We start from the raw sequence: 11,909 nt of genomic DNA, 5'->3' as shown, positions 1-11,909 counted from the left end.
GTGTCAAAGAAAAGAAGAAAGAAAAAAAATAAAAGGAAAGAAAGGCAAAGGTAGTCACCGGCAGCGGTGGGAGCTCTCCGCCCTCCCGGGCGCGGGGCGCCGCTCCCGCCGGGCGCCGATCCCTTGAGTCCGACGGCGCTCCCGGCGCGGGCAGCGGCTGAGGCGCGGGGAGCCGAGCCCGCCACGCGGCTCCGCGTGGGACCGCCCGCGCCGCCCCCGCGCCCCGCGCTGCTCCACCTCCGCCGGCGGCGGGCGGGGCCGCGGCCGCGCTGCGCTGCTCCCATTGGCCCGGCCGGCGGCGCGGGGCGGGGGCAGCGGGCGCGCCGCCGAGGCGGTCCGGGCTCAGCCCCCGGCGCGGCGGAGCAGTCGCGGCCGCCCCGTCCCGAGGGCACCGGCGCCGCCCGCCTCCGCCAGGCAGCGCAGCCCCCGCGTCCGGTTCCAGCTCGCCGTTCGTCTGCCGCTCCGCGCCCTTCTGTGTCGCTCTGTCTCCCGGGCGATCTCGGCGGGGCCGCGATGGAAGAGGAGCGGGCGGGCGAGCAGATGAGACCGTTGCTCACCACGGTAACGGGGGCTGCGGTGCGGTGGGGGGCGCACAAAGGGGCCGCCGCGGGACGGCGCTGCCCCGCGTCCTGCCCGGGGCCGTCCCGCTGCCCTCCTGCCGGGGAACGAGGGGCACAGCGGGGCCCCTCCTGTGGCTCCCCAGACCTCGGCGGCGGGTCCCGCTGGGCCGGGGGTCCCGGCCCCTCTCGCCCGGTGTGCCCGCGTGCCGGCCGCGTGCGCGCGGCCGTGTCCCTCCCCCCGCCATCCCCGGGGGGCGGCGGCGGGGCCGGAGCCTTTTGTTCGGCCGCGGGCTCCGTGTGCTCGGCGGCCGCGGCTGCCCCGTGCACCCCCCCCGTTCCTTTGTGAGAGCCCCGCAGGGCTTGTGCCGGCGGCGGTGGGCGGCGCGGCCGCCCCTGGCCTCGCCTTTCTCCCTGCCCCGCCGGCTGACGAGTTCCTGGGCGAGGGAGAAGTGCGCACACATGGCAAGTGGCGAGCTTCCCCTTGTCCTCGTGTTGCACGGCGGCGGGGTCGGGTTGGGTGGTGGGCACGGTTCCCCGGCGCTTTTCCTGTCCTGGGGAGTGGGAGTGTTGGTGGGGGGGAGATGGGTAAAACTGCGGAGCTTGGGTTCATTTCCTTCTCGGGCCGGGTGGCTCAGTGGAGCAGGCATGTGTTGCCTTCCTGTGCTGCTGAAAAATACATGTGGTTCTACGTTTGTAATTTCCCCTCCCTTCAGATGACTCAAGGTCTGGATTTTGTTAATGAGCCTCTGAGCTCTTAATCTGATGTTCTCCTTCAGGGCCTTTTCCAAAAAGGTGTCGCACAGGGATTTGTCTTCAGTGCCTGAAGAGGAGGGATGTGTAGCTTGTAGCACAAAGAATGTGTGACGGACAGAGAAATAACACTGAAAACACATGAGTTTTCATCATCTTTCCGTTACTCTTCAAGGAGAGACTTGAGTCACATTTGATAAAATTGGCAGTCTGATGAAGTGCTCGCTTCCTGTGACATCAGTATGTTCAGTGTGTTTTTCCTTTGTTATAACAGTAGCATTGATAACTTAGTGGTTCAAAGGGCCATGAATTTTGCAAATGTTACAGTTTTTGTTGACTTCAGAAAACGATTGTGCTCACCTCCAAAGGCTTTGCAGGTGTGCCCTAGACCATTTCTCCACCTTGTTGCTGCCATTAAAAAAAGGTGTATTCCCAATTCATATTAACTCGTTCAAGGTAGATTCTGTGTAAGAGCAGACTGCTTGATAGATTTAATTAATGTTAAAAGTACCTTGCCCCTCTCTGTATGAGTTATATCTTCTTAGCTGGCAGGAGAATATTCCCATATAGTAAAGAAATGCTAGGCTGTGTGGAGGGAGTTGCAAAAACTTTGGGCTTCAAGTGTGGGATTGAAGTGGAAGATGGTAACGGTTTCCCTCAGGTGAATCCAAATGAGAAGAGTACTTCAGATGTCATGACAGTCAGTGTGCCCTGAGCACATTTGTCAGGTCTGGCAGCAGTCATTTAGGTTCTGTTGTAACACAAATTAATTTGAGTTTTTTGGGACAAACTCCTGCTGTATTATTTCATGGTCATTTTTGACACAGGTGTTTTGAACAGAGGTGCTCAGTGGAGTGGTCCAGGTTGGTTTCCTTGCAACAGCAATACCTGGCCTTGGTGCCAAAGTGTATTTGGGAGGTAATTCCAGGTGAGTTGAAATGGATAGAAAAGTGAGAGGGCAGAAGAGTTGGTAGGAGCTAGAAAAAAGGAATTTCTGGGGAAAACACATGAAGTAAATGGCTTACAGAAAAGACCGAACATGCTGAACTTTGGGCAATTACATAGTATAGCAGTATTGGAGTTGTTGTGGGTTTCATATGCAAGAGGTGTAATTTTATATACAAGAGAGCTACTTAATCCAAAGTATGAGTATTTTTGACAATAGATCTTGACTTAATTTTTCTAATCATGTGTTTCTTGATAGTATAGGCTACCTTCCTGTTAGCAAAGCTTGCTGAAACTGTTTACATGTGGGTAACTTTTTCAGAAATAAACATCTCAATAAGATGAAAGGACTTTGTAAAAAAGTGCAGATTAAGTCTGAGAACTTCACTGCTGTGGCTTGAAAATACAGAAGTGTAGTCAAACAAAGGACTCCCTAAAAATTCCTTTTCTTCCTTCCTCCAGTGTTGTTTCTATGTTCATAAGAGTATTGGATATGTAATGGGTTAAGATCTGGTGCCTCTTATGAAGAAGCACTTCTGTCAGTCATATGCTGCCCCCTCCCCCTCCCATTTAGTTAATCAAAAATACAAAAAAATCCTTTAACCTTGCTTGTTTTGTATTTTAGGTGCAGTCTTACAGAAGAGAATGAGTAAGTGTTAAGGACTTTGGTGTAGCAATATGTACATGAAAGTTGGAAGGGTGAGGTGAAACAAATGCCTGATAGTTATTACAGTCAGAAAGCAACTGATGATCAGAGCATCTGGGATGACTAGAGAGTACAATAGCAAAAAGATATGTAACTGCATAAATCCATAGTTCTTTAATACCTTACATACTGTTAGCTTTTCTGCCCCTCACCTTAGAAAAGATGCATTATTATTGGGAAAGGTTAACTGAAGAACAAGAAGATATGAATTAGTTCAAAGATGAATTAGTTCAAAGAATTCAACAGTCTAGGACTTGTCAGCCTAGTACAGATGATGGAACAGTGATATGGTAAGGCTGTATAACACTCCTGTGGAGAAAGTAGGTGAACATGGAAGAGGAGGCACTCTGTCAAATCAGACTTAGATGCTAAGTTCAAAACAAACAAAAGAAATTCAGTGTAGGGATTCACAGGTATATTTGCTATACAATATATACAGTATGAACTTAAGGGGAGGTTGGACGAGTGTTGGAAGACAGATACATTGAGGTTAGTAAATGGATGAGCAGCAGCCTCAGGAAATCTGATTTGAAAACAGCTGGAGGTTGTGTAGGGAGGAGGAGGAGTTGTATGCTTGTCTTGTTTTTCCTCTTCCCTCAACAGCTACTTACGGTAATTCTTGTTGCATTTTATAAAATAGGGGTGGGACGTGGTAGTTTGTTTTCTATACAGTGGTGAGTTTGACAGTTACACTTATGGTATTAAAAACGCTTGATACTGCATATGAATGATCTTCGTTCTAGCTTCTAGGTTTTGTCATTATGGTGTTCATTACCACATAGTTTGGTGGGCTTCTTTGCAGCAGCTGTAAGTAGTATTTAAAGGAATGTGTATTGCAGTTGTGTCTCTAGATGTTTTGCAGGTAATATTTTCAAAATACTTTGTTATCTTAAAGTAGATGGAAACTTTATTTGTTAGTATTTGATACTACTTCATGTATATCAAAACATTCACAAAGTTGTAGACAATGCAGTATACTTAAGTAATGGATTTGTTTGTGTCTTCTTTCAATGAAACACATCTGCTTTTATCATTAATTCTACTGTAGATGATGATAGAACTGAAAGTGGCTCTGTTGGAGAAGGGCATATTTCTAGGGATCTCCTTCTGGCTTTCCTAATCAAACCAGTAAAGTACTGCGGTCTGCCTTATAGTGTCACAGTGCTTTTTCTGAAGTGGCTACATGGTTGGCTACAGCTTTTTAATTTTTTTTTAACAGCTGTGCATGCACATGATCAGGTGGGTTACAGTCACTGTCCTCTTCTGTCATCTTATTTAAGATGGGGCTTCTGTGATGTTAAGTCAAACGACAGGTCTCTGAAGAATATTATGCTGTGCATATAAATTTTTTTTCCTACTAACATAGTAAGCTTGAACTGATGTTTTCTCTTTATGGCTGGACAAGGGTAACTGAGGGTATGTTTGTACTGCATAATTGAGGACTGTGCAGGAAACTCTCCTCCCCCACAAGTTTGTGGCATCTGGCTGAACAAATGCTCTGCACAAGTTAAAGCAATACAGTTACAGCTGTGTGGCAGTGCCCTAGCTAAATAGCCCTGATCAGATAGAATTGTACTGGCTTGCCAGCCTTGCAGACTTGAAGCTGTGACTTTGTAGAGACAAGCTGCTTTTCTGTGTTGTGCTGTTTGGGTACGGTGCGTACCTTGTACAGCTTGCACTGTGTTGTGGGCCTGTGTAAGCTGTTAAGTGTATATCTGGCAGTCTTTCTGAGTTCTTGAAAAGTTACCATAGCTGTCAAAATATTGTTGTGTTATTTGAGAGCTTTCATTACTTCATTGTAGTAGTTCTGTTTTCTGTCCAGAAGAAGCTCGAGGTGTACCAAATTGAGTAGTTGTTGGTTTACATCCATGTTATTGATCCGCTTCTGCAGGTGACCAAATTTGTTGTGTGCCTTTGAATATTGATGCCCTTTATGCAAAGATATCTGTTGCACAGGACCTTTAGTGGCCCTGAAGCAGCAGTAGTGTTTAGTAAATAGAACTGCTCTATAACTAGTGGTAGATAAAAGACCAGAGTATGACTTTGAGTGTACTCGAACTTAGCTGGAGAAGGTCTCCAAAGAATATTGTCATGCTTTTGGTGTAGTGCATTCTGGAATGATAAAGTCTGATGTGTCCCTAAACTTTTCACTTAAATGAAGATAGATGTCCAGGTAATGTTTTGAAATAGTGATGTGAATAGTGAAATTCAAATGAGTGTTTTGTAAATAAAGACACAGAGATGAGCACCAAATATTACTTAACCCTGTAGATCAGAAAAAGTTTGAATGGTAAAATGAGAATTTTGATGCTTTGACAGATGATCTTACAGTATTCTTAAATATTTGCACTTCTAAATTTACATTTGCAAAATTACCAGATGAAAATATTATTTTATTTTTAAAAAGACCAACATGTGTTTAAAATGTCCCAAATCTACCTTGCCAGCATATCACAACAGTTATTAGAAGGGATTTTCTGTCTAAGAGTCTTGTGTTTGTTTGTGTGTGGCGTCCTCAGAGTTCCTTGTTTCACTGGGAATTAAATTCTCTGCACTAGTGTCATAACTTAGAAAATGTACATTTTAACCAGTAGATGGAGCCATTTTAGTTATGTATCAGTGTGCCTATTTACCTCAGTTTGGAAAACTTTGTTTCTTATAGTGTTTTCAGTCATTTTGTCTTTAGAGGATGGCTTACAGGTTTTTTTATAATTTCTTTACTTACAGAGAAGACTAAGTGTTTTATTCTTCCAATAACAGTGCCAGGACTGTAGAGCAGGAAGGCTATTCCATTTTTATAAATGTGGAAAAAAAGTGAATGCTTGTTCTTTATGGGAATTACAGTTGTCTGTGTAAATGGTCCAGTGTCACATGGGTAGAGCTGTATAGCCTTTGTACACCTTGTGTTGTCTGAAGTAACTTTTCGGAATATTGATCCATAGTGGTATTATCTGACAGTCTGGATGCTCTTGTGAGATTTTGTTTTTCCTCCTCCAGTCCCTTAAACTAAAATGACTCAAAGCTATGTAATGAAATGGTTGTCCTGTTTGGATATACTGGCACCAGTTGTCTTATTTCAGTACTGCTGGAGTGCTTCATAACCTTGAAATACCCCTGGCTTATTAATTCTAGCAAGTCCCGTTTTAGCAGAAGCATTCCCAGTGCTGTATTCCTTGTATTATCTTGTATCTTCCTTCAGCATCCTCTTTTCTAAAAGTTTTTTTTTCAGTTTGACTCTGCCCCTGCATTATAACCTTAGTAATGTACCACCTAGACCTTCCCTTTCCCCCACTCTTCTGTCTTCTCCTTTGAAGATGATTTTAGATTAACACAACGCCAACTTGAAGAGGAGGACCTTATTCACATCTTCATTTGAACTCTCACTTTGTGAAGTATAGGTGAATCATCTTCTTTCCCAGAATCCTACTGTGAGAGATTTTGAGATTTCTTATAGCTCAGGGGTTTTGTTGTTGGTTGTTTGTTTGGTTTTTTTTCTGATTCAAACTAACTGGAAGTTTAAGTTTTCTATGATTTATACAGAATGAATACTGATATTTTTCATAAGTTGATGTTGTGCTGCAAGGTATCTGGTCTTACTTCCTTGGCACTAGTGCTAAGATAGTATCCTGAAATACCAGAATATTTTTAAAATTAAAAACAGACTTGAAGGTTTTTTTTAAACTTAAGTAGACGGTTCTGGATTGGGCACCTGTTGTCAAACTGTTGCCCCAGTTTAACAGAATGGCTGGAGGCTGCCTTCAAACAAACTGAAGCTTCCTGTGAATGAGGCATGTGGGCGGAAGCTATGGAGAGGAAGTGGGAATTACAGAGAAGCATCCCCTGTGTGTTGGAATTGTGCTGTTTGGCCTACTCTGGCCTCTGCTACTGTTGCTTTTACAGTGCAGCTATAGTACTGAGGATCTGGTAGCTGAGGTCTGCTTTCAGGTGGGGTGAACTGCAGACTCATATGAAAACCCAACTGTTTTTTTCAGTTACTATGTTTTTACAATGGGGGCATGTGTGCATTAAGAGTGTGTATGTGGAAACAATGTCTTGAAAAATTATGCTTCCCTAAAATGTGAAGATTTATTTTTTCCCTTACTCATTTTTGCACTAGGCTGATTCCTTTTCATTTTCCATGACTAATGTCTACTAAATATATGCTGGCTGTGTCTTGACTGGGATCTATTTTGGGATGAAGAAAAAGGCAGCTAAGTTATTGTGAATACCTAGGTTATGGCAGGGGTAATGACACCAGTAATTCCTTGCTAGAAAAAGTTAAGAATTTGCTTCCACAAAAAGTGCTGCCTCTGAACATCATGAGCATACTGATTGTTTCACTACCATATTATAATCAGAAGACTGGAGAATCTCTAATCAGTCTGCTTTGCATGTATATCTTTGTTACCAAAGAACAGAAAGAGGTTAAAGCAAACCTGTTCACAGAGGTGTTGTAATAGAATCTCATTTGGTGTCCATTTCTCAACTGTGACTGCTTGTCATTGCTGAAGTTGTGTTGCTACTTCAAGAGATTCAGGCTACTGTGTTCTGGATCTCAAAAACCATGCTAAGTGGAAGCATGTGTGTTTTCTTTCTTTTAGATAGGGTTATAGTACAGCCAGTAAATCACATTTATTGCTAACTGATCAGATCTCAAGGTTGCATTTAGAAGCCCCAATTCTTCAGATTTTCTCTTATATTTTTAAGTAAAGGTTAGCAGATGCTGGTGTGAATAACACCTTGTTGTACAGAGATTTATTTTCTGTTTATGCTGTATAACTTCACTTTTGGATGAAAAAATTAAAGTGTGTTTTCTCCCCTTTGTAGTGCCCCTCACATCCATTATTACTTTCAACCACAGCAGAGCTCTGGCTTATCTAAACCCAACCCTGCCCAGTTAGATAATGTCTATATATTCCTCCCACTTCTGCTTCCACCTTTCATGTATTCTGTTTTGCATTTGAGCTCAGCTGCAGGTTCCCTTTTCTTTCACACTGGTGCATTGTCAGGCCTGCTTGAATTCCTGCATGCAGGAATGATTCCTGTTGTGCTTTGTGGATGTTGTCCTTGAAGATCAGCCAGTACTCACAGGCTTTGCCTTCACCCTCCATTGTGGTCTTCTGTGAGGGTCTGCCAAGCAGATCCCTGGACAAGGTGAAATCTGCTCTCCTGAAGTGCCATGTTATAACTCTGTACTGGGTTGTGCACTGCATGCTGTAGTATTTGTCTTTTTCCCTCTCTCAGAGCTTTAAACTCCATGATTTTGTGATTGCTGCAGCCAAGGCTGCTCTTGGCTTTCACATCTCCATCTGCTTCTTCCTTGTTTGTGAGCAGCAGGTCCAGCAGAGTATATTCACTAGTTGGGTCATTGATGACTTGCACCAAGAAATAATTTTCAACAAATTCAAGAAAATTTCTTGAGTGCTTATGTTTGGCTATACCCTACCAGCAGATACTAGTGGTTTTAGGCCCTGGAGTGTCTGCAATCATGAAGCTTCCTTCAGCCTTCAAATGAAGGCTTTTTCTACGGCCCCTTCTTAATCAGGAGGTCTATGGCAGGCACCTAGTACAAAGTTACCCATGTTGGACTGTTCTCTGATCCTTACCTATAGGGTCTTCAATGCCTTGTCACTCATTCCAAGCAAAGCAGGGTGTGTTGCAGCCATCCCATTGCATAGATAGAAACCTATGTTCCTTACCCTTTCCAGGCTGTTTTTTCTAAAGAGCCTCTGATCTTCCAATGTAGCACCTCAGCCATGTGAGCTGTCCCACCATCACTCTAATTCCCATGAAGTTATAGCTCTGCAGTGGTGCCTGGACTAAGATCCTGTTGTTTCCCATGCTGTGTACAAGCACTTGAGATGGGCTCACAGACAGGCCACTTCCACAGGGGAAGTATGTGAGCCTCCTGACTTGTGTTCCCACGTCTTCACTTTGCAGTGTGACAACCTTTGTCCACCAAGCCTAGTTTAAAGTCATACTCACAGGCTTGTTGTGCCTGGTAACAAAGATACTCTTGCCACACTTTGTCAGGTGGATGCTACTTCCTGGAAAAGGTTTCTGTGATCATAGCATAAAAGCTCTGCTAACAACCATATACTGACCCTCTGGATGCATCTACTCTGCCCTAAGCCTTTTGCTTCTCACTGGAGGGATTGAGGAACACCACATGGGCTTCCTTGCTCACATTGCTCAGTAGTCATTCTTGATTTGCTCAGTAATTGCATTTTGGAAGGGTCGCTGGTGTCCGTATGGATAAGCAGGAAAGTCCAGTAGTTTGAAGATTTGATGAGCCTCAGTTATTCTAAAACGTTGTTCAGCAAACAGCAGACCTCCCAGGACCTCCTGCTTATCTTATCTTTCCTACTGTGCCATGTGTTTATCTCCTCCTGCAGCTCTTTCACCTGGCCTGCTCAGCACCTCAAAGATAGCACACCTCCCATAGGTGGGGGACGCTGCTGCGATTGACAGCAGTGATGCAGGGAGGAGCAGCAGGGGCTTCCTGCAGGCTGGCATCTGGATGGTGACATCCTCCCTGTGCAGTTCTTGGAACTGGGATCTCTGATGTGCCTGTTCATTTGGGTGGTGTTGGAGACTTCACCTTGTAACGTGTTGTGCAAACTTGAAAGGTGTTCCAGGGCCCTTTGTAGCTTTGGCTGTGACCTGCTGTGACATCTATTGGCTGAGCCCTGGTGCATTGATGTGCTGCACCCAGGTTTATGTTGTGAAACTATTACACTGTACCATCCGGTTCTGTTCACAATATAGATTTAAAACACACGTTCATGTGAGTGCTTTGGTCTACCTGCAGCTTGTTTTTGATAGACATGTCATGTCAATATTACTTTTAACATCTTCAGTACTGTAAACTTGTAATGACTGCTATTTCTTCAAGGCAAATATTCATTAACAATAATCATTAACATTATTAGTTGGCTGGTGCTGTTGCGTTGGTCAATGTTGCATAATTTCTTGGCTTCTCAGCTTGGAAGGACCAAACACAGCAGATTTTCATGTTCATATTTTGCTAGATCATGTGCCTGTAATAATAGATATCGCTTTCCCTTACCTGGAAATATTTAACAGCATTTAATAAATACCTCATTGTGTAGACCAGAGACTGTTCTACCATATTGGAGATGCATCAGTTTTTGAAAAGCCTAATTTTTTTTGTTTTTTGTTTGTGATACCTGTAAACATAATTAATTACAGGTGGAAACACTGTGGCTTCAGTCTATGTTCTGGGAATACCTTCATGAGGGATTTTAACTGAATAATGCTACTGGTGCTTACTAGGGCAAGACCAAACCAGAGGATCTTCTTTTCTAGTTGCTCCCCAGAAGGAATGTTTAAAAGAAGGTATGCTGTGGATTCTCTGACTAACCCATGAAATCAAAGGACTGATTGCAAGCTCTATATTTAGCATTTTAAGCAGCAAGGTAGGCTTATTTAGACTACTGCCAGATTTATTGGTTTTTTGTTTCTATTAAAGAAAAAAAAGCTCTTGGAAAGGTTGTATTTAAACTTGCTGCTTTTTTTAGACTACTGGTTTTTGGAGGTTTTTTTTCCTGTGACTTGTATAGCACTGTTGTGAGGATATACTATTATGTAAGCACATGCATTTCTTTAACATGTCAAACATATTTCCAGACAGACTTTGTGTACAAAAAAGGAAATGAGAAACTTCTTGCTGAATAGCCACAGTTGGTGTTCCTGATAGTGATAAATTCTTCATTTTGTTTGTCAAATGACTACACCCTACCAGCCATGAATTTTAAAACTGTTTATATAAAAACAAACAGATAGCATCTGATGATTGTTATGACTCATTTAAGGAAGTGATAAAACCCAAGAGTAGCAGAGATCCTTTCCTTTTTCAGCTTGGTTTTTTTTTTATTAACTTTGCTGCATTTGTGTGCAATTGAGAGATATCGAAAAGGAAATTAATAAAGCAGATACACTTATAATTAATATTTGGTTGAATTGCAGATTGATAATGATTCAGCTTATAAATTAAGTTTACAAAACCAGCTTTAATTTTAGATTGCAAATACAAGCAATTTGATTAAAGCTATTCTAACTGATTTTTGTGGAAATCCTTGAGTTTTTCAAACTGCTGATATATGTCAGTCAGGAAAAGAAGAACAACCTTTTCTTTTGCTTGTTGGCATCAGTGTTGCCATCCATTACCTGCCTTAACTGCTGTTGCTATATAAGATGCTTGCAGTTGCTTTATGTTTTTAGAAACATAACCAGAGGGCTTTTTTCAGCATAATTTGTAGTGTACTTTGCTAGATTGACTTTGACTGCTTTTACTGAAATATGTAAATGTACACGATTCTGTGTGTTGTAAGAATAAATATTCTTTGGCCTTGTTTTTATACACAGATGCTTTAGGTAGAGCTTCAACTGAAGATGATCAGTTTATTGAGAAGTTGAGAGTATTTTTCCTGAAAGTCAACAGAATGAACATTTTTTTTTAAACTAAGTAAAATTATAGATTTGAGCCTTTAGAGCAGGGCACACAAAAAAAGGTTGAAAAAATCTGATCACCAGGAAAGAAAATATTAAATAGGGGTAGGATGCTAACTTTTTTTTTAATGGAACAGCTGTCCACCAAATGATTTTGACATAATAGGAAACCTTATTTGTCAAAGAACATTTTGTTTGATGTGATTAAATGTACTTAAGTTAGTCCATTTATAGACACAAATAAATTCAAATTCTTTATAATGTTTGCATAGTGCAGATGGACTTGGTAGGTAGCCTGTTGGCTCATAGCTTGGGAAGAAGATGGTCATATTCTGTTGAGTGAAGCGAAATAGCGCTAGTCTGAGACTTTGGTTCTTGAGCATGAGTAAATTGCCTTTGCTATGAAGATATAAATAAAGGGCAAAATATAAATAGAGATCTGAGGAAATTTGATATGCCCAAGGTCAAAGAATATA

General features: G+C 42.6%; 1 protein-coding gene across 13 annotated transcripts in view; it reads left to right on the top strand.

Moving 5' to 3' along the window:
- The first annotated feature begins 389 nt into the window (after positions 1-389).
- The window catches only part of SLC4A7 (solute carrier family 4 member 7), a 94,123-nt gene continuing 82,603 nt past the window's right edge, over positions 390-11,909 (top strand). For 9 of the 13 annotated variants that reach the window (XR_014226721.1, XR_014226722.1, XR_014226723.1 and 6 more), the window contains exon 1: positions 391-561. Coding sequence is in view for 10 of the 13 variants with exons in the window: in XM_082288481.1 (XP_082144607.1) it covers positions 514-561 (48 nt within the window). In the remaining 3 variants the exon portion in view is untranslated. Of the gene's footprint in view, positions 562-11,909 lie in introns of all 13 variants that reach the window. The other 4 variants (XM_082288484.1, XM_082288478.1, XM_082288482.1 and 1 more) reach the window with 2 other exon arrangements.

Source organism: Coloeus monedula, assembly GCF_965178545.1.
Source record: "Coloeus monedula genome assembly, chromosome: 1".
Classification (NCBI taxonomy): domain Eukaryota; kingdom Metazoa; phylum Chordata; class Aves; order Passeriformes; family Corvidae; genus Coloeus; species Coloeus monedula.
The sequence above is the reverse complement of the archived record's forward strand: the minus strand, read 5'-3'. Positions and strand labels throughout refer to the sequence as shown.